At 24.9% G+C, this 24,073-nt stretch overlaps 1 protein-coding gene across 1 annotated transcript in view; it reads left to right on the plus strand.

Annotated features, from left to right (window-relative positions):
* LOC136987643 (myosin heavy chain, non-muscle-like) overlaps window positions 1-22,997 on the plus strand; it is a 62,003-nt gene extending 39,006 nt beyond the window's left edge. The window contains exons 16-40 of the mRNA XM_067285392.1: window positions 30-147; window positions 1,837-1,906; window positions 1,995-2,155; window positions 2,272-2,380; window positions 2,942-3,073; window positions 3,347-3,567; window positions 3,641-3,755; window positions 3,848-4,003; window positions 5,705-5,853; window positions 8,612-8,756; window positions 9,019-9,231; window positions 9,404-9,610; window positions 9,698-9,802; window positions 10,509-10,661; window positions 11,829-11,996; window positions 12,061-12,354; window positions 13,696-13,908; window positions 14,645-14,806; window positions 14,878-15,095; window positions 15,213-15,336; window positions 15,549-15,632; window positions 19,095-19,219; window positions 19,340-19,448; window positions 20,801-20,973; window positions 21,969-22,997. Coding sequence (XP_067141493.1) covers window positions 30-147; window positions 1,837-1,906; window positions 1,995-2,155; window positions 2,272-2,380; window positions 2,942-3,073; window positions 3,347-3,567; window positions 3,641-3,755; window positions 3,848-4,003; window positions 5,705-5,853; window positions 8,612-8,756; window positions 9,019-9,231; window positions 9,404-9,610; window positions 9,698-9,802; window positions 10,509-10,661; window positions 11,829-11,996; window positions 12,061-12,354; window positions 13,696-13,908; window positions 14,645-14,806; window positions 14,878-15,095; window positions 15,213-15,336; window positions 15,549-15,632; window positions 19,095-19,219; window positions 19,340-19,448; window positions 20,801-20,973; window positions 21,969-22,113 — 3,869 coding nt within the window. The 3' untranslated portion in view covers window positions 22,114-22,997. The remainder of the gene's footprint in view (window positions 1-29; window positions 148-1,836; window positions 1,907-1,994; window positions 2,156-2,271; window positions 2,381-2,941; window positions 3,074-3,346; window positions 3,568-3,640; window positions 3,756-3,847; window positions 4,004-5,704; window positions 5,854-8,611; window positions 8,757-9,018; window positions 9,232-9,403; window positions 9,611-9,697; window positions 9,803-10,508; window positions 10,662-11,828; window positions 11,997-12,060; window positions 12,355-13,695; window positions 13,909-14,644; window positions 14,807-14,877; window positions 15,096-15,212; window positions 15,337-15,548; window positions 15,633-19,094; window positions 19,220-19,339; window positions 19,449-20,800; window positions 20,974-21,968) is intronic.
* The last annotated feature ends 1,076 nt before the right edge of the window (window positions 22,998-24,073 follow it).

Below are 24,073 nucleotides of genomic sequence, written 5' to 3' on the forward strand. Positions count from 1 at the left end.
TAAAGAAAATTATTTTTATATTTAGGCAGGAAAAATTGATGCTACACTAGTATTGGAGCAACTTAGATGCAATGGAGTATTGGAAGGCATACGTATTTGCCGTCAAGGTTTTCCTAATCGTATCCCATTCCAAGAATTTAGACAAAGGTAGTTTAAACATTGCTGTAAAAGCAAGTTTAAAAATTTTTTAAATAAAAGTGTATAAATATTTTGATTTATTTTTTTACTAATACATACTAAATTATTATTATTACAATATTACTAAAAATCTTAATATTTATCAAAGTTTATTTCAATCAAACTTGCTGAACTCATTTATAATGTAAGCTAAAAATTAAAGTTTTGATTTTTTTTTTTTTTCCCTGGTTTAATGATTTACATAAATTTTATTTTTTCTAATACATTTAAACTTTAAGTAAATAGTCTTTGACGTTTTCCTCTAAATTTTATTCTTAAATTTTACATGTAATGATTCAGTTAGAATTTTAAAACAGAATATTTATCTAAATTATTATTAAAAGAAAACAGATTTGAAATATTTTTGTTTTTACATTGTTAGTCTCAGAAGTGACATTAAAATTTTTAAATTCTTGACAATAAAAATTTACTTTAAACATCATTTATTCAAATACATATGCATATATCTATAATTGTACAGTAATAAATCTCCCATTTTTTTCACTTACAACTATAAAATGTATTGATGATATGAATATTAACCAAGCCTTCTGTAGATAACTTCCACAATTATTCTGTAAGTTGTTATTTAATTTGAATTAATATGTTACTGCAAAATGCAAATGTTATGTATTATCTAAGCTAAACTTTAATTTACTTAATAAAAATGAAATTTTTATAAACTTGCCATAATAATAATAATAATAATAATAATAATAGCCACCGGTGTTAACCGAGTATATCTAACTTAACCCAACATAATAATAATAATAATACAACACATCAACCTCTGGTTGCAAGCTCTTGGCACAGACAGATTATTTACACAGACATAACCAAGTAGCAAATATAATACACCAAGAGCTTGCAAAGAAACACAAATTAGCAGACATCCACGAACCATACTACAAATACATTCCACAGACAGTATTGGAAAACAACACGCACAAAATGTACTATGACAGAGCCATAATCACAGATAAAACAATTTACCACAACAGACCAGACATCACACTCATTGACAAACACAATAAAATCACATACATTATAGACATATCCATTCCAAACACTCACAATATACAAAACGCATGCACTGAAAAAATTAGCAAGTACACAGAACTCGCCCAGGAAATAAGGCATCTGTGGAGGATGGATAGGGTGCTTATTGTACCTGTTGTTCTCTCCTCTACAGGTGTCATACCACACACACTACACAAAAGCCTGGGCACATTAGAATTGAATAGAAACACATACATCACTCTACAGAAGGCCACTATATTGAATACATGTCATATTGTGAGAAAATTCCTGAATACAGACACACACACTGATACACTTCTTTAATTTCTGTTTTGGTTACTATGCCTTGACTTTGGTCCGGCATAGTACTTAGCCACCGGTGTTAACCGAGTATATCTAACTTAACCCAACATAATAATAATAATGCTTAATGTAGCTCTTGTTTGAGTAGCTACACTAGTATCAGCTGAGCATGACATTCTCAACATAACAATAATAATAATAATAATAATAATAATAATAATAAATCATTTTAAAAAAGAATCAAATATCTTTTCTAAAATATTAATATTTAATATATTTTAAATTTAAGATATTTTCTTCTAAATATTATTAATGATGATAAAATATCTTTTCCAGATATGAACTTCTTACACCAAATGCTATTCCAAAAGGTTTTATGGATGGAAAATTAGCCTGTGAAAAAATGGTTGGTTTAATATTGAGAAAAACAAATGTCAATTATTTTTAAATAGTTGCAGTTTATTTTAATAATTATCTTTTTTTTTTTTTTCTAGATTTTAGCACTTGACTTGGATCCAAACTTATACAGAGTTGGACAGAGTAAAATCTTCTTCCGTGCAGGTATTTTAGCCCAACTAGAAGAAGAACGTGATATGAAAATTTCTGATTTGATTATTCAGTTTCAAGCTTGTTGCAGAGGTCTTTTAGCTCGCAGGTAATTATTGTTTTTTCTAATAATGATAGCAATAATAAATTTTATATTACAAAAACATATATATATATAATAAAAAATATTAGCAACTTCTTACATTCCTTTCCCGTTTGATTTAGAAATTACCAGAAACGCTTGCAACAGTTAAATGCAATACGTATTATTCAGAGGAATTGTGCTGCATACATGAAGCTACGAAATTGGTCCTGGTGGAGACTATATACAAAAGTATTTTTTTTTTTAGTATCTTTATGATAATTTACATTATAATGAATAAAACTAATTCTTTAAATATTTCGTCAAAAAAATTGATGTGACTTCATAGGTTAAATCCAAAGAAGTTAACCAATGTTTTTTTTTGTCTAGACTGCATTTCATCAGAGACAAAAACTTCTGAGTGTTATCTTTGTTATTCTTTATTCACTATGCATTTCAGGTGCAAGTTACACGAAAAAATCTTGCATCCAAAATGCATAGTGAATAAAGAATAACAAAGATAACACTCAGAAGTTTTTGTCTCTGATGAAATGCAGTTCAGACAAAAAAAAATTGGTTAACTTCTTCGGATTTAACCTACGAAGTCTCATCAATTTTTTGAAGAAATATTTAAAGAACTGATTTTTAAAGCAATATAAAGAAAACTGCATCATTGATATAATACATATCTATCCTTATAAAACTAATTCTTTTAAGTTAAATTTTATTTTTAAAAATATATAAATTATATTTAATTTGTAATTAAATTTTTAAAATAAATATTTAAAATTGAAAGACATTACTTAATTTTAGGTAAAACCACTTTTACAAGTTACAAAACAAGAAGAAAAATTAAATGCTAAAGAAGATGAATTAAGACAAGTTAAAGAAAAAATGGAAAAAGCAGAACAAGATGTAGGAGACCTAGAAAAAAAACTGCAACAAGTATGTATATGTTAAATTCATAGACTTCTGTCAATTAGAATAGACAAAATAGACAAAAATTATAGTTTTTTTGATGTATTATGTTGTTTGCATACTTTACAATAGTTTATATTATTTTAGTAATATCATTAGAAATAAACAAGAAAAATTATTTCTATTTAAAAAGAAAAAACAGTAATAGAAATAATAATAAAAAATTTGATTTAGCTTATTTACTCTTTTCTTATGTTTATTGAAATAACTGTTTAATTTATTAATTTGTATTTTATATAGGTAATGGAAGAAAAAGCTATGTTGGCAGAGCAACTTCAGGCTGAAACTGAACTTTGTGCAGAAGCAGAAGAAATGAGACTTAGATTAACAGGAAGGAAACAGGAATTAGAAGAAATATTACATGACTTAGAAGCAAGAATAGAGGAAGAAGAAGAAAGGAATCAAACTTTAAATTCAGAAAAGAAAAAATTACAGCAGAACATTCAAGATTTAGAAGAACAGTAAGAAAAATTTTGTTTGCGGTAACTGTTAAATTACAATATACTGTGTATATGAATACGTGTTTTTTTATAGGCTTGAAGAAGAAGAAGCTGCACGGCAAAAGTTACAATTGGAAAGAGTTTCATTAGATTCAAAAATTAAAAAGCTTGAAGAAGATTTTGCTATAATTGATGATTCAAATCAAAAAGTAATTATTTTACTTTTACATAAGTTAATTAAGTTAAATATTAAATAATAAATTTACAGCCTAACAATGGTTTTTCTTATTCATAATTATAGTTTCAAAAAGAAAAGAAGGCATTAGAAGAAAAACAGCTTGAACTTGCTCAAACATTAACAGAAGAAGAAGAGAGAGCTAAACATCTGAGTAAACTAAAAGCAAAACATGAAGCCACTATTGCAGATTTGGATGAAAGATTAAGGAAAGAACAACAGGTAAAATTCTCTATTAAATTATGAAAAGAATTTAATACCAATTCTCAATATTCAAACTTAAAATTTGTATATAAGTAGATAATAAAGTACATTTTTATTTTAATTATGTTTTTTTTTTTATGCAATACATTGAAATTGAATCACTTAAGTTTTGTCATTTAAAACTGTCATCAATAATATGATGTGTCATTATTACATGTATACTGCTTAATCTACTAAATCATATGTATTGATTATGTCAGCTGGAAAAGAATTAGTTTTACATGGTCAGCCAGTATTTGTCATTTATCTTTTGCTTTTATCTAATGTAATTGTTTGTTTTTCAAATTATCTAGAAGAAACTTTTTAAAATTAAGGAACAAATGAAAAACACAAACTTAATGATAAATAAAATAAAATTCTGAACTACTATATTTTTACATCTTAAATTCCTACTAAAATACAGTGATTAAAATTAGTTACCTATTCAGAGCCTTTTGCAGAAGGAATTAGTAGGAAAAACTTTGTTAAATTTGGTTTTCACATTCTTCAGACCATGGGAAAGAACTTTATAGGAAAAAGTTCCAAAAATTGCCACTAGGGATCCTAGGTTAAATCCATTACAGTTAGATTTACAAACATGTTTTCAATTATAATTTTTTTATTCAGGCATAAACTTGTTTAATTACTAACAGTTTCAATAAAAATTGTAATGATTTACAATCACTGTTAATTAATAAAGCACTGCTGGAATGAGACACAATGTGCTAAGGAGGACCAAAAAAGATGTAACAAGTCCTTAAATAAAGTGTGGTTCTTGTGAACATTTTTTTAAGAAGTTTTAAAATAAGGACAAGAAGCAATTATCATAATCATATTAGTAACTTTGTTGCCATTATAGTAATTGTTTGTTTTAAAAATAAATTTGATGAAAAGTTGAACTAAAAGCATTTCATAGTAGAATTGTTACCCCAAATTGTGTAAAAATTAAATTTAAAAATTTAAAGTTTGAGGAAAAAATATATATTAGAATATTTAAGACTTCTAATATAATAAAAAAATTGGAGATAAAGCCAATGGTCAATTATTATAATATATAATTAAAAATTAACATTTATAAACATAAGACTTTTATTGAAAATTTAAATACTAGTACTTGATTGCTTGCTGTTTTTTCAATTGGTTGTATGCTCCTTGGAACCTAGCATAAAATTACTATTGAGAACGTATCATACAGGAATACTTCTCTTGATGGAAAAGTGGATTTTTATTTTCTATAATTTACAATGGATATTCATTTTGGGTTTTATGCCACTCTTCAGTCCTTAAAATTGTTATTAAATACTAGATATTTGTTCTGTTGATAGCTTGTTCAATTCTTTTTTTATCTTTGTAGTGTTTGCTGGATCTTGGCTGTTCCTAGTATTCTTAGTACTTGATTGTTTGCTGTACTCTCAAGACTAGTTTAATTTAATTCTTTAAATACTAGTTTAAATTATACATTCAATGATTAAACTTACTTATTTTAAAAGCTACTTTGACTATCTTCAAAGAAATATTATTATTGTATGCACTACTTTCTTTAGAGACTTTTATTTGTTTTTTTTATTAAAGTAGGAATTTGGTTGTCATTTTAATCATATTTTAAGTTAGAAGTGGAAAGAATTAGCTAATATCGTACTTAAGATAAAATTCTAACTTTTAATTTTTGTTTTATTTTAGACTAGACAAGAATTGGAAAGAGTAAAGAGAAGATTAGAAACTGAAATGAATGATGTAAAAGAACAGTTGAATGAAAAGAAAGTCCAAGTTGATGAAATGCAGCAACAGTTAGCTAAAAGAGAAGAAGAACTGAATCGAACTCTTTTAAAGTATGTTAAATGTTAAATTACAAGGAGGTACCTTATTTTATATAAAATAGTAAAAATTTATTTAAGATATATTGAAATTAATCTGTGATCACTTATGGTAGAAGTGATTTTCAGCAAATACTAGTTTTTTTACAGACATTTTATGAACTAAAATTATATTTAAAAACTCAAAGAAAATAGACTTAAGATAAAAAATATACAAAAAACTATAATTGATTTCAGTATTAAAAAATCATAATAAGGATTTTTACTAAAATTGTTTTTAATATGTACACAAAACTAATGACTAATTGGATATTGAATAAAATTTATTATTCAATACTACATATAAGTAAAATGAAAATATAAAAGTTGATTAATTCATTAAAGAGTTTACTAATGTGGTGTTAACATCCATTAAATCATAAAGCAAAACTGTTACAGAAAAATCATAAGCTTTTTCAATATTTGAAACATGAATAAAATAAAAACTTGTCTACATTGGAAAATTATCCATTCTTAGCAAAAATAAGCATTTTCTTATATCTTATTTTGTATAAAGCCAAAAACAAAATTATTAATAATTTAATACCACAAAATATTAATCTTAAAGATGCATTTTTAGTTTAGTAACATGTTTTAGGAAATATTTTTTTAGTTTGAATCAAATTTGTAATATAATTGCAACAGAGTAAAATTAATGAACTCAAGATAATATAATAATAATATGTTTTAAAGGTTTTTATTAATTTAAGTGTTTTACAGTTCATACAAATGACTATTCATGAATCATTAACCATTAGCAATTGGAGGAAATATGTTAATTTTTTATTTTTTTATCTTGTGTTTGCTGTTCATATATTCAGTGGCAGCCATATAGGTTTGTTGTGATGGGGTTTGACATCTCAAAAGGACATTTGGTTGTTTTGTTATCACTATTGTTATTAAAAAAGTACTTACTACTATGTAACAGGATATAATATGCATGAAGTAAAATAAGTTAGGAAAAAATGAGAAAATAAATGGGTTATCCTCTGAGCAACTTTGAAAATGCATTTGTTAGTACAGATAAAATTTTGGTTGCCTGGGACAGCTGCTAATTTTGAACCCTGTATTATTATTAAAATTTTTAAAGTGTGTTTGTTTTCTATTGTATTTCCATTCTACATAGTTTCTTCTTAAGATACGTATTCTTCAGAAGTAACCTTTTTGAATTTTGTTACTTTTTCAGATTCATAAAAATTAGTGATGTAACAAATATTCGGTTACTATCCGGTATTCGGCCTATTCGGCCGAATACCGAATATTTAATCACTATTCAGCCGAACACCGAATACTTAAAAACAGGAGTAAGAAATTACAAAAACACAGTAAATTAATCATTTTGGTAACTTTTATTAATGCTGAACATTAAATTATAATTATTAAAGTTAATAAGAAATAGCATCTAACTCTAGTATTAAATTATTTCGTAATTAAATATTATTATAGCCTTTATCTAGCCCGATATCTTATGGAATTGATGGCGTGTAGGTTACATTAATGCCCGATACATTCTTATATTTGTATTCGCGTATATTTTTATATTTTTTAAGATATTTTAAAATGATTTACGAAACGTTTTATTGAAATGTATCGTATTTAATGAAAGAATTATTTATCTATTTCTAGAAGATGAGTAACTAATATATAATTTATTTTATATATAAAGCAAAGAATGAGCATTTCTCATTATATACAAAAGATAACATTTGAAAATCATGTTAAATTCTCATCATGTTCAATTTTTCATGTTAAATTTTAAAATCATGTTAAATTTTAAAAATATTGACAGAAACAATGGCAACAAAATATCACAAAACTTCACAAGTAGAAACCCTCAATAATATAATTGAACTGTTCCACAACTGGGGAAAAACTAGACCATATGTCCCCACTAAAGTATATCCTTAGGGTACTATTCAATATACAAATACGTAGTAAAAACAAAATTTTAGTGCTTAATTAAAAAGTTAAAAAGATCGATTGCAAATAAAATAACTTTAAAGTTATAACTTACATTTAAATACCAACAACTGTCGAATCATATCGGGCTATTTACGGCTATTACATAAATTACAAACCAGTTTGGGACTAGAGGTAGATGTTAAACTCCATCTCATATTAACTTTAATAATTATAATTTAATTAATTAAAATAATTTAGAGCTACTGGAAGAAAAAATCGTAGTGACAACGGGCCAATAGAGAGCAGGGTGCGCGATAATGCGGTTTGCGCGCCAATTTTCGTACATGCATTAATCAAGCCGAATAGTTTGGCCGAATACCGAATATTCGGCCAAACGAATATTCGGTATTCGGCCACGCTCCTAGCCGAATATTCAGTATTCGGCTAAGGCCGAATATACTATTCGTTACATCACTAATAAAAATCAATTTTATTTACAATGAAAATATTTAAATTTATTCAATTTACAGTGAGAATATGTTAATTTTGAAGCAAGCACTCTTGCATCCTAACATTATAAACATTAAACTACTGGAATATTATTATTCTGAGAAAAAATCAAATTCAATAATGTGTTTCTGAAAAAATTGTAGAAAGTATTGAAACTGCTGAAATATTAATTCCAAAAGTAAAATATTTTGGAAAACTTAGTAATAAAATTGTGATTTCGTAATTGGATATAGTATGTTATTTAGAAATTTTAATGTGTATATATGTATGTGGACATTTGAATATATACTTTATTTAAAAATCTTACTTTAAAATCCTATAGATGTGATGAAGAGGCTGTTGCTAAAGCACAAGCACAAAAAACCCTTCGTGAAATTGAAAGCCAATTGTCTGAAGTTCAAGAGGATTTAGAAGCTGAAAGATTAGCTCGTGCCAAAGCAGAAAAACAAAAGAGAGATTTACATGAGGTATTAATATTACTGATGATAAAAATTAAACTTTGTATTTAATACTTAAGACAATTTAAATACATGTTTTTAAAAAAAAAAATATTTTCAACTAGATTTAATTTATCATGAAAAATGATGATAAAATTCAAAATTAATAATTTTTCCCAAATTTATGGATGGGCTAAAAATGACATATATTTTAATATTGTAATTATAATATTTAAATGTAGAATTAATGTTTCAGATAAATTTTGTAATGAACAAAAAATATTTTTAATAGGAACTAGAAGCCTTGAAGACTGAATTATTAGATTCTCTTGATTCAACAGCAGCTCAACAAGAATTAAGATCCAAAAGAGAAAAAGAAATAGCATTATTAAAGAAGTCATTGGAAGATGAAGCAGCTCTTCATGAAGCGCAAATTGTTGATTATCGTCAAAAACACAATCAAGCTATTGAACAGTTGAATGAACAATTAGATTCTGTTAAAAAGGTTTGTAAAACTTAAAAACTGATTTTATAATTAAAAATTCGATTATTCCTCTCAATGAAGTGTAATATAAATGACACAAGGCTTTCTTTACATCTGTTTAATCCTTTTTTTTCATTTGTTAAAAATTTATTATTATTATATTTAAAATTAAACTATGAATTTAATGTTTTAGGCAAAAGCTGCACTTGAAAAGGCTAAAAGCAATCTTGAGACAGAAAATTTTGAAATGGCAAATGAAATAAATACACTTACAGCATCCAGGCAAGATTCTGAACGCAAAAGAAAACAACTTGAATCTCAAGTCCAGGAATTAAGTATTAAATTAGCAGATGCGGAACGTAATAAATCTGAATCTGCTGAAAGAATTCAGAAATTACAGGTAAGATATTAATGTTTTTAATTAAATTTATTGTTACATAAGATAAGTTAAAATTTCATTTAATATTATAAAACTAATTTTTTATAGGCTGAATTAGAAGCTGTAAGTGCACAACTTGAAATGCTGGACACAAAAGCAACTCAAGCAGCCAAAAGCACAAGTGCCTTGGAATCTCAACTAGCAGAAACTCAAGTAAGGAAATTCTTTTTCTATAAATCGTTTTAATATTTACACACTAATTCTGTAGCTCCTTATTTAATATGTATAATAATTTATCACAGTAGCCCCTTATTTAACAGACAGTTCATTCTAGAGTTTTCAGTTGTTACTACTAAAAAATACATTCCTGTTATTAACAGGCAGAAATTCTTTTAAAGACTGTTTAAGGTCATTTTTACTTTCAAGTGATAGTAACTAGAAAGAATGGTTTGGTGTTCAAGCAGGTTTTTGAGCAATATGCATTTATAGTGTTGTAGTGTGGACTCTCTGCAATAGTTTTGATACTAACACTATTCAAAATTAAGTGATATAAGATTTGACATTTAATTGTCAAATTTTATTCTTATTTCCAGAACTGTAAAGACAAAAAAATTTAGTGAATCTATTACTCTAGAAATTCTTGACATATGGAATGTGGTTCATCTTTTAAGAAGCATTGAAATGTTTCAAGTAATTTAAAGAGAATTCTTCTGTTTCCTAGAATCAGTTTTCCATATTCCATCCAATTAATAAGAATTTCAGTCACGTGACACTCTACAACTAGTCGTTCTTTAAACATGAGATTATTGTATATATAAAATGCCAAAAAGTCATATAAATATTACTTATATTTTCTCACCATTTTTTTTTTGATATGATATGATAAAATAGGAAACTAAATTTTTATTTTTCTTCTTAGGAGTCTTTACAAGATGAAACAAGGCAAAAACTTGCTTTAAGTTCAAAATTAAGGCAAGCAGAAAGTGAAAGAGACAATTTACAAGAGCAGTTGGAAGAAGAAGAGGAAGCAAAAAAAGCATTAGAGAAACAATTAACACAGTTACTTCAACAGGTGAATAAAATTTTTGATAAATTCAATATAAATTTTATATTATTGTACTTTAAAAAAATTGGAACTTGAATGCTAATTTAAATTTTATTTAATTAATAGATTTTTATATAAATTAATATAATTATTTTAGTTTTTTAAAAGAAAAGAATAGAAGAATATATTTTGTTGAAAAATTTCCGGCAAAACTTGACTGTTCTTTAATAATAATTCAGTGATTATACTAACAAAAAAAATCATTTACTAAACTAGTTATTTGTAACAGTTGAATTTTTTTTTGAGAATCTTGAAATTAATTTTGTATTTAATCATTAAGTTTTTCTTTTTTTATCTTGTGTCTGTAAGGAAAAAAGGCAAAATTATTCATTACAGGGAGTGAAATGTAAAGTCAAGTGATAAGTATTTTTTATTGGCATTATAGCATTCTTGATATTGAAAAAGTTTATAAAAGTTTTAGAATAATTTCTATGCTACTTTTATATCTTTAAAGAATTTATGATCTGCCAAAAATTAAATGTTTTTAATTTCTTAATATATTATTTAAGACAGTTATGAATATTTAAAATAATCACTTCAAAATTTTAGTATTTTTGAAAAAATTTCATTTACGTACTTTTATAAGACATATCAGAAATATATTCACTTTTTTATGAAATATTTGTTAATGTCTTTGGGGAATGAATGAAAAATTAAGTTCAGAAATACTGTTGCTCATTCTGGTTTTGTATAATAAGTGATTTTTGATTTAGAGAAACATAAAATCAATTTAATACCAAGGATATGTTAAAATTCTTATTAAAAATACTTAGTGTATCTTATTTTTAAAGTAAAATTACATTTTTCTGCTGAAATTTTTCAAGAAATAATTTGAATGTTTTTTAGATTGTTACTTAGTAATGTACCAAAACGTCTCCCACCTAATAATAGAATGAAAGAAAATTTAATAAAATCACAATTCGTAAAGTTTTACGTATTTAAAATTTTATTATAAAGTATATTTATATACTTGAATATGTTATTTTTGAATGAAAATATAGGAACTTTTACTTTGCTAGGTTCAGTTGACAACAAAAAATATTTGTCATCTCTATGAATATAAACCTATTTGAAAAGATTATAATTTTATTTAAAATTAAAATAATTTCAAAAATATATATGCTAATATTTTAGGTACAAGAATGCAAGAAAAAAGAAGAAGAAGAAGCAGAACAGTTGGCTAATTTGGAGGAGATAAGGAAAAAACAAAATAAAGATCTGGAAGCATTACAAAGACACAATGAAGAGTTACAGACTGCATACGATAAGCTAGAAAAATCTAAAAAGAAGCTACAATCTGAAGTAAATAATTTTCAATATATACTTGTATTTTAAGAATAAGTATGATAATATCATGTTATAATAGGTGGAAGATCTAAATTGTGAACTGGATAATCAAAGATCCAAAGTATCAGAACTTGAAAAGAAGCAGAGAAAATTCGATCAACTGCTTGCAGAAGAAAAAGCTGTTTCTGAAAGAATTGCATTAGAACGAGATAATGCAGAAAGAGAAATTAGAGAAAAAGAAACAAGGATACTTTCACTGACTAGAGATTTGGATGATAAACAGGAACAATTAGATGAATTAGAAAGGTCACGTAAACAGTTACAAGTAGAACTTTATGAACTTGTTAATAGTCAAGGAACTGCTGATAAAAATGTAAGTTTAAAAATTTCGTTTTTTAAAATTATTTGTTATAGTTGTTATTATTTTTTTAAATTAAGAATTAACTATTATGATGATTTTTTAAAATCACTTTTTAACTCTAATTAAATATTTGTTTCTTTAAAACTAGTTATTTTAAAAGAAAATCTATAAATTAACATAGTAACGATGTATACTATATTATGAAAAGAAAAGTTTTCGGTGTATATAGAAACGAAAGATTAATGTTCCCAATTTTATGACAATACTAAAAAAATTACATATTCAAAATGTAACTATGCACTATAACTAGAATTTATGAGTGATAATTTATACAATTAATAAATGTACAAACAATACTAATACTATTTTCTACAAGTTGTTAGTCATGTACAAAATATATTGCAATTAATAGAACTTTCAGCATTAGTAGTATATAATTAATGAATAACAAATAACTATTCATGAATAATTAAGTTTAGACATCTAGTAGAATGAATGATAAAAGTTATTTTTTACAAATATTGTTAATTATATTATAAATTCATGCACTCATTTGATTCTGGTAATTTGAAAGTGAATTTAGCATTAAAAATATTTTCAAATTCTGAATGAACCTGAATCAAAATTCTAAAATTGGTCTTTAAAATAAGACCATTTTTATAATTTTTAAAATTTTATTAAATAAGTTTTACAGCTGAAAGAGAAAATATATTAGAACAATATGTTAATAAATTCTTCTCTGTATATATTATAATATTTTCAAACAGTACTTTCAATTCATTTATGCTATCAATATAATTAAATAGAAGATTATAAATAATCTAAAAGTTTGTTTTCCCAAAAATACAATGAAATAAAACATGATCATTAAACTACATTATTTAGTATGTCTTTAAAGTAGAAATTACTATTTTATTTATAATTATTGTTGATGCATTCAATAACAAAATGAATTAAATATTAAATACACAAAAACAACCCCTTTATGATGTAAAATATAGCTGTATTAACAACAATACTAATTTATATAATTTAATAAAAATTTACTGAAAAATTCAGGTAGTGTGATATTGAATAAAGATATCAGAAAAATGATATTTTGTGTTTAAATTGCTTGAGTTTTTAGTAATGTGATGTCAATAAGTTTGGCTTTTGATTTTAAATTTATTTTTATTTTGTAAATACTAAATATGAAAAAGTTTAATATTTATTATTAATGATTATTAACTTAGGTTTAAATTAACTGGTTTTTTTAAAAAGAATTATGTTACTATTGCATTGATATTTTATGGAAATATGTAAATGATTTTTGACATTTTATAGTTATACTAAAAGCATTTCAATAATTTCTAGGTGCATGAATTAGAGAAAAGTAAGAGGGCATTAGAAAGTCAATTAGCTGAACAGAAAACGCAGATTGAAGAACTTGAAGATGAACTTCAATTAACTGAAGATGCTAAATTACGTTTAGAAGTTAATATGCAAGCAATGAAAGCTCAGTTTGAGAGAGATTTACAAGCAAAAGATGAACAAGCTGAAGAGAAGCGTAGAGCGTTGCTTAAACAAGTAAGTGGAAAAAAAAATGGATTGGAACTATATAAATTATTAATATCAAAATATTATAAGATTTTAATATAATGAAATTTTAGTTTATCTTTTATGACTACATTAAAATTGAATTGAAAATAAGATATTAAGAAATTATGATTGATACAGAAAGTTTTTCTTCTTTCAAAAATTAATAAAAATGTTTATTTTACAAGCTACACTAATTTTAGTTTTTGTCCAATTAAATTGTTAAAGACTTCAGTTTAGTACAAATTTAATATTTTTGAAAATATATCATAGGTAATTTATTTAGCTTTTTTTTTTTTTAACCTTTTTTGTTGTGGGTACTGAGAGCCTTTTTACATATTCATCATGGGTTGGGCAGACCTTCATATCCAGATAGAGACAAGACAAACCCATGAAAAATTGTGTGCTTTTTCCCTGGTCACCAGAATTGTGGACTGATGGCTTAACTGCCTCAGCATTTGAACTTCCTGTTATCTAGTTTTTATAATTAAAATTATAGAAAATTAAGACCACTTTCAAGAACGTGTTTTGTTAATGAAGAAAATAGGAGATAGGTCTGTACCATCTAAGGAGAAAATTGTTTAATATAAGATCATTTTATCTGTGTTTTCTATTAAAAAAAAGTGGTTTAATTTTATTTAGAAAGATTAATAATAATAATTTATTTAGTTTTTTGTGTGGTAAGTTTTCTGAATTTGAATAAAACTTAATTTTGAATTTGTTTTAGTTAAGAGATCTTGAAGCTGAATTGGAAGATGAACGAAAACAAAGAGCAGCTGCAATTAGTTCACGAAAAAAATTGGAAGGCGATTTCAAGGAACTTGAACAACAATTGGAAATTGCAAACAAAATGAAAGAGGACGCATTGCGACAATTAAAGAAATTGCAGGTATACAATATTTCTTAAAAATAAACACTAGAAAATAATTGAAATGTAAACCATCTGTTGTTAAAATTCAGAGCCAGGTAAAGGATTATCAACGTGACATAGAAGAATTACGACTAGTAAAAGATGAATTAACTGCTCAATCAAAAGATTTAGAAAAGAAATTAAAGACACAAGAAGCAGATATTATTCAATTGCAAGATGATTTATCAAATTCTGAAAGATCACGTCGTTCTGCTGAATCAGAAAGAGATGAACTGCAAGAAGAAATTAATAATCATACATCAAAGACGTAAATTTAATAATATACTTTTAATATACCATTTTTTGTCATATTTTAAATAAAGTTGTTTTTAATATAGACAGATGCATATTATGAGATTGTTTTGTAACTATAAAATTCTTTTAGTTCACTTATGCAAGAAGAGAAGAGACGGTTAGAAGGTAAGATTCATCAGTTAGAAGAAGAATTAGAAGAAGAACAAAGCAATTCAGAAATTCTTATGGATAAAACTCGAAAAGCGCAAAATCAAGTAATTAAATATAATACTTATATTTAAATGTAATGTATTGTTAAGTTATATTTATATCTACAAATATTAATTCTTTTGTTATAATTATGGTAAAATGATTTTAATAAAAATTTTATAGTTATTTTCATTTTTGAGATTTATTTTATGTTACGTTTTGTTTTTAAGATATAAAATTATAACTAGTTTTGATTAAAATTTTAAATGACTTTTAGATTGAACAATTGACAACTGATTTAGCTAGTGAAAGGTCCCAGTCACAGAAATTAGAAAATGGAAGAATGCTCTTAGAAAGACAGGTATTTCATTTTAATTTCAATAATGCTTAATAATTGAAATTTTAATCTCTTTTGATATGTAACATTTTTAATATTTTATATGTAATACAGATTCAGTAATGTGTTTCTATCAAATTTTACACGGTATAAAATAATTATTAGATGCATTTTATAAAGTAGTTTGGAAAATAGTTTAGACCTGAATGCATATTTTAAATTTTATCAGCTAACATCTAAAATTAAAATCTAAAAAACTGTTCCTATCTAACATCTAAAATTTCAAAATATGAATGTTTTTATTGTATGTATAATAGTTTTAAGTTATACTAATACAGTAGAATCTACATGTTGTAATTGGATATTATCAACAGTTTAATATTATAAGAATTAGCAAGTCCTAAAACTAGTTAAAATACACTAAAAAAAAAAAAAAAACTAACAAATTATGGTTATAATATACATAGTTATTATCCTCATGTAAATAAGCATTTTTAAATTATCTTTTCATGCATTGTTATTAGTTACAGTTGTTAACCTTAATCAGTGCTTTAGATATTAATCAGTTTAATTATTTCTCAAAGTACAATAATTTAACTTGTCATTTGTTTAATATGCTGGATAAATCACTTTTAATAATAATTATAAAGTTAAAATGTCATTTTAATGTCAGTGTTAATAAAACCAGAATTTCCATAATTGCAATCTTACTTAACCAACCAACAACATTAAGTGGTTATCAGTTTAGGTGAATACCAAAATAATTGCAATAATTGTATTCTACTGTGTCTATATATATACATAAGCATTAAAAATATATATATGTATATTTTTAATGCTTATGTTGATCTGATGATGGAACATGCTTATTTCAAGAATGTTAATTAGTTATTAAACATCTGATTTATTCATAGTCAAGTATTTATTAATTTTGTTTGTTGTTAGACAAATTTAACTTCTTACAATATATATGATTTATATAGTGACAATATAAAAATGAAAGAAATTGTATGAAACAATATAAAAAGTAAATTGAGTAGTGTGTGTCTATATTTAATTTTAACTACTCTTTTAATTGAAATCAGTTACTAAAATCAGTTCACTAATGCATCTAAATAATATCATCATTGAATCACATATGATTGAAATATGGTGAACAAATGTATGGATGAGTTTTCAGACAATTTTATATGAAAGTTTAATGGTTTAATTTTTATATTCATTAATGACTACAAACTTTCCACTGACATTATGAAATCTATTGCCCACCATTAAGCATAGATATGTTTAATACCGCTGGTGTGAATAGATAGCCATTTATTTGGAGAGAAAGAAAAATTTGATTTATGGAAAAATTAGTAAATATTGTTTTGGCAAAAATTTTGACTTGTTTAATTCATTTGAATTGTCATTTATATTACATTGCATTTACAGTACATAAACTTTATTAGGGCTATACGTTATGATAATGATTTTATTTTTAAAACTTACTGAGCATATGAAATTACTATATTATGATTATTACATTAAGAAATCTTGTATATTTGGATTTAAAAATATATTTTTATAGTTTCTAGCTTGATGCTATAAAAAAAAGTGTCTTCTGATTAAAAATTATTTTAAGATATAACAATAATTTTTAAACTTTTGTCTACTTTAAAAATTTTTAAGTCTTTCTACATATGTATAAAATTCTATATTTTTCTGACTTTTGCTTGGCTTAAAACTTGTAATACACAACAAAATATTCTCATGTACTGTACCATTAGTATATGGGAGTATTTTATTGAGAAAAGAGTTATTAAACAGTTTTCTTATAATCTATTATGATGATTTGTCATATGAAATTGATTTTCAGCTTGAAATTTTATTTACTAAAAAAATAATAATTTTTATGAGAAGTAATATATTTATGCATAAAAATTGTATAATAAATTAGAAACCTAAAAGTGTATATAATTCATATAAACACATTTATAATTTAATAATAGCAAATAAAAATTATAACAATTTAATATTAAATTTGATTTGTTTTAATAGAAATTATTATAAAAATAAACAGACTATTTCTTTTAAAAATATATTTTTATTAGATAGGTTTCCAGATATTTACAATAGAATAATATACTAACTGTTAATTGATTATCAGTGTTTTATATTGAAAAATATGACAGATGCAATTATAAATAAGACTATGCATTTAAGAAGACTAATGACAAGTTTTAGTAATAGATTTTCATGTAAGCAATTAAATAAGAAATCACCGTTATTAAATGTCATATAATGAATTTATAAATGGGAACAGAATAGCATTAAAAGAAAAAATCATAAGAAATAGTTAAATCTGATAGAATATAAAAGAAAAGCCTTGTTTTGCATATCAGTCATTGTTTTTATAGCAGTGCACTCTTCAAGAAACTATTTAAAGTTAATTATCATAGATATGCCTTGATCCAAACATCACCTATTTCTCCAAACCAATGTCACTAGTTGTTCTAGTCTGATGAAAGAGCATTAACGATTAAAAAGTTGTGTTGGATTGATAAATTAGTTTTTAATGAATCATTGATAAACATGCCTGAATATGTCAAATATTTGGTAAATTTAGAATTATATCATCAATTATCTTGGTTTGATCTTGGATCATTGATTACTTTAGGCAAAATTAATGCCAAGATTTATCTAGAAAGATATCTTCAACACCCATGCTATTTATATTGTGATACTTTGAGAATAGATTTAATGTGCCACAAGGTAGATATTTCTATTCATTAGGACAAATCAGTATTATGACATATTATAGTATGTCATATTACTGATATTTTGATGGACTAATTTGAAGATGAATATACAAAAAGCAACTAGCTGGCCCAGAATTATGATTTAATCCCATTTAAGGAAATGAAATGGACTGCTGAGTGCTTGAGAAAAAATAATGCTTACAAACTAAAGCTGAATTAAATTATTGCTCTGAAGAGTAAATACTAAGATTAACATCTTGCACCCAGATATTAACAATAGAATAGAATAGGATATGATAGAACAATATATATTACTGTTTTTACTTTTGTTTACATTTATAGAATATCCCTTTTTAAATTTTAACTGAGCTGCTCCTTGCCAAATCGATTAACTCCACAAAACAAAAAGTATAAAAATTAAGAATATAAATTAGTTTTTAAAATTTTTTTTAAACTTTAAATAAACATTGTAGAATGTGTTATTATATATTATTATATTAAAGCTATGCTTTATATATAATTATATATAAATTTTGTTATGCAAAAAATTTGAAAATAACAATTATATTAAGGATTTACAAATGGAGTTTATTGATTTGGCCTGTGAACAGCTCAACTAATTGTAACAATTTTTTCTAATGTAAATTTTACAGAAGTTAGAGGGTACAATTTTAATTATTTTTGTAATTTTTTATGGGATACCATTTTAAGTAAATGTTGAACCATTTATAACTTTCGTATTTAGAATAAAGAATTAAGAATAAAACTTCAAGAATTAGAAACATCTCAGCGTTTAAAGACAAAAGCTGCAATTGCTGCATTAGAAGCAAAAATATCTCAATTAGAAGAACAAGTGGATATTGAAGCAAAGTACAAAATATGTTTTAAATACTAGTTTTAATATAATTTAAATTTCATAATTAAACTTTGTATAATGATAATTTAAAATAAAATGACATTGTGATTATATGATTATATTGATTATTGTAGAGAAAGATTAGCAACAGCTAAAGCTGGTCGTAAACTTGAAAAGAGATTAAAAGAAGTACTTATGCAGTTAGAAGATGAAAGAAGACATGCTGATCAATACAAAGAACAGGTATGTATTATAATTTTAGAACAACAACAATAATAGAAATTTTTATAACACTATATTAGAGAGGTTGAGGCACAAGTATAAACGTTAGTCTTGTACGGCAAGCAGAAGTACACGTTTGACGTTTTAAGTCCAAGTAAAAGACATTGCGGCACTCGTTCACAACATCACGTGACTCAGTGAACGTTGCGCATTGACTCACAGGAAATTTGTTTAAAAAATGGTGGATATATTTAACATTGGAGGTTACCAGCAAAAGTAAATAAACAAATTAAGCTGTTTAAAAGTATTTATAGGATGTTTAATAACACTAAATAATTATTTTTAATTAGTGTTGTCTCCTACCATACAATCAGATGATAGGAGTACCTCATACTTTTGTCAAGGGAAGTAGTGGCTTACGTAAATTCAAAAGCAGCTCGGAAAATTATATTTTAGAAAATTTACAAACGTATTACGTTGTTGATGGTAGAAGATGCCACGGAAGAACAAACCTAACAACTTAACAAACTTAAGATAAGCTATTATGAAGGCAAATATATGTAAATTCTATAGGCACTTCACATCACTTGCTAAAAAATTGAATAATTAAATAATTTCTGGATTAAAATAATCTGTTTCTTTACAATATTATTTGTAAATGCTTAAATAATCATTATATTAATAAAATAGGTCATAATTTTAACCCCAAACACAAAAAAATGAAGTTTAAGCTGATCGTCTACTCACCATTCTAGACGTGGTGAACGCCATTATCGACCGTATAGAATTGCCAGATGGCAGCACTCATCCATCCGCCATTCATATTTTGGGCTGAATACATGCGCCGCAACTTCTCTATTAAACTGTTTTTAAGAAACTATAAACTGAAGAATTTAATTCACATGTAGAATTATGTTTAAGGAGAGTTATTAAATATTTTTATTTTCTCTGTTAATTTTATTATGCTATTGTTAACTGAGTTTCAATTTTTTCTCTTTAAAAAATAAATATTAAATAAATTTTTAGAATACATAATTTTTATCAAAAAATTACATAATTAATTTCAAAAAGATAAATTATTTAACTTAATAATGTTGATCCAGATGGAATCTTGATTTACATTCTTAATGACATACGAAAAAAAAATATCATGTTCATTAAGATTTCCTTAATATAATTAAACGTAGTAAATGCTTATTCTCTCAATAAATAGTTATGATAAAAAAATTGAAATTTATATTACTGTATTAGCTGTGTGTTCTGTCTGAAGTCATAATAATTTTTATTAATTTAATATATACTTTAGTTTGTCTTACCTAAATTTAAAATAGTCTGTATAAATTACATATTTCAAAATAATTTTATTTTCATAGGTTGAAAAAGCTAACAGTCGTGTTAAAGGCTTAAAACGTCAGCTAGATGAAGCAGAAGAAGAATGTTCCAGAGAAAAAGCACAAAAACGAAAGGCTCAACGTGACTTAGAAGATTTAATGGAATCACACGAGTCTGTAACTCGTGAATTAACTAATCTAAAGAATAAAATGAGGTAAGATTTTTGAAGAAAAAGTTTAATTTTTGAATAATTTTATTTTTTTATACTTTATTTACAATCTTGAAAGAGATGAATTTTATTCAACTTGAAATAATATCAGTATTCAAATACTCTTCAGACTGATGTGAAGTACAGAACAGTAACAAAATAATGATTGATTGCATTGTTTTAAAATTTAATTAAATTTTTTTTTTGTATTAGTTGTTATACGAATCAGCTTGTTTGCTTTTTTGTCAGAATAAAATCAGTTTTGTTTTTTTCCTACTTATTAATTTGTTATCGAAATTAAACATTTAACTGTGAAATCTCTTGACAAACTCAAACTAATTAAAATAAAATTATTATTTTTGTTTTGTTAGTTTAAATATTTGAAAGATTTCATGAGAATCGTAGTAATGATTTTTACATAAGAAGAACATGAAATTTGATTTCACATACCACCTATAAGCAAGTAGAAAAATATAAGATATTCAATTCAAACTTTTTTCTTGAAATGATGTTATATGCAACTGATATTTAAAATTGTATTCTTTAAAAATTGATATGAACCTTAATTAATTCTGACTAGTATGATCAATAATTGTTTGATTTTGGAAGAAAATCTGTAGAGTAAATTAATTGCAAACTCTATTATTTACTGCTAATGAAATGAAGTTCAACATCCTTACTTTAAAATTTTGCATCCTTTAGAAATGCAACAAAATATGATATAATAATTATTTGTATTCAAATTATTTCTAATTTAAAAATAAATCAAAGAGTAAAAGAAACAAACAAAAATTAGAATGAGATTATTGAAGATTTTTGAAAAAATTTTCCACATTTACATTAAATATCTTGGTCACTAGTTTCGGTAGTTATTAATGAATTATTGATTTGTTTATTTAAATATAACGCATATAAAATACTTTGAATTATAAAAGCTTTAATTTTTAATTTTTGTCAATTTACTTGCATTTAATAAAAGTATATTTTTAATTCTTTTTTAGAAGAGGCACAGGATCTCCTGCTACTCTACCGAACAGCCGCTATCTGGGTACTAAGAGAGGTTCGTTACCTAGCAGTGCAAGTGGAGACGATGGATCCATCACATCTCTACCCGACGAGATCTTGGATGACGACAGCCAAGCCTGATCTGTCTTGCATCTGACTTTTTCTTACAATGGTGATATTTTCCTCTAATTTGTAATTAAGAGGAGAATATAGTGAATATTCTCTGCTTAAATTGAGTTGCAAAGCAACTGCTAACATTCCCAATTCAAATAATGTAGACTCAAAATTATATTCATCATGTAATAAGCATGATCCCAGTTATAGAGTTGCCAAATATAGAATTAGGAACTTTGTAAAAAAAAAAATTTTTTTAATGAGATTTGCTACTTTGAAAATTTTTTGGATACAAATGTGATTAAATGAACATCTAGAATCTGTGCAATGTTCCAAATAACTTTAAGAGAGTTGCATTTTTATTTAATTACTGTAATTTAAGCAGCCCGAATGAAATACTGCTTAGACTACGGTTATAAATTTATATCATTTTTTAAAAAGTCTATAAATTATTTGCTTGAAAATTATTTGTTATGTTATGCACGTCGATGCAGAAAAGTAAGATTATACTAACTTTTTTGAATTTGTTCTACCATGCAAATTTACGGTTGCGGCTCAAGGCCCAGACTATAGTAAATGCCTTAGTGTGCCAACTGCTTGTTATTTCTATATGAAAATATTGGAAAAAAATACTAACTTAAGTTTTGCTTCTGTATGAAGCAATTCGTGTATTTTGAAATTGTACAAAGGGAGTAGAAGACATATTTTTTGCTTATTATACTAAATGATCGAAAAACTTTTATATGACGTGTCATTTATAATTATCTTCAGTATTAAGACAAGCTTTTCTAACAAATTTTAAACTGAACATTTTGTAATTCACTTATTCTTTATATTATTCTTTAAACTTATTTTTATACAATTGATACTATGTATTTCTGACTACTTTAATAAACCTTGATGTATTTGTTTGTTTGTGTCTTACTGTTGCAGACTAACCAAATCTCTTATCTAATATCTAATTTTTTTTAATTATGTGAATATAATTTTGTGTAAAATTATCAGTTTAGAATATAATTATTCTTAACTTATCTGTTAAGTAATTTTAAAATTTGTTTTCAAGTCTTGAATCGCTAATAAAAGTAATTGAAAACTATTTTCTTGAAATCATAAGTGTATTTTCTAGTTTGGATGGCAAATTCTGAATTAGATTTGAAATTTTATGTAGAACTCTGCCATGAAAATATTCCAAATTTTGATTTTTGGGAAATATTTATACAGTGTATATAATATTTATCTCTGTAGAATTAACATTATTAGTACATAAATACATAATTTGTTTCAAGAAAATATCTAGGAACAAATGTTAAGTTCTATCTACATTTTCTAATTAAGCAATATCATGAATGACACGATATTTTACAGTTTTGTGCAGTATTGATAATATAATGATGTTTTAAAGTTTTTATTCTGATATCAATACGAAAAACAATAATGGAATCTATCAAGATTTCATTAATTTATAGTTATTAGCTTACCAATTATGGCATATGTATAATAGGAGGAAAATTAATTAATTTCTCATACTTTTGAGTATATTTGACTAATAATAAGTGAGTGAAAAATCAAACGATGAGAGGAAAATTGAACAAATTTCACGTGGTTGAATTGCTGTTTTCATAAACAATGGCTTGAAATTTTCCTATGCAAGTTTTCTCTCTGGACACACTTCTCAACTGAAGTAACGATGAAAATACTGAATACAGAGACTGCATTATCTGCAATAAAATTATAATAAATATTAATATAATTTTTGCCTTTAAATTTCGTTATTGTGAACATTAATTATGCATTAAAGGAACATTCTGGCAACTTCCGGATTAAAAATACTAACAGGAATTAATGAAAAATGGCAGATTTCTTACTTTAAGAGGAAGATCTTTCTCGATAAAGAAAAATCCACCAATAGAAATTCCAAGTTTTAATTTACCGAATCTCTTCATGAAATCTAAAATCTGATTTAAAAAAAAAAATCCGTTAATTAGAA

The sequence above is a fragment of the Centruroides vittatus genome, unplaced genomic scaffold (genome assembly GCF_030686945.1).
Source record: "Centruroides vittatus isolate TY-2023 unplaced genomic scaffold, ASM3068694v2 scaffold_2569, whole genome shotgun sequence".
NCBI classification, from domain to species: Eukaryota; Metazoa; Arthropoda; class Arachnida; order Scorpiones; family Buthidae; genus Centruroides; species Centruroides vittatus.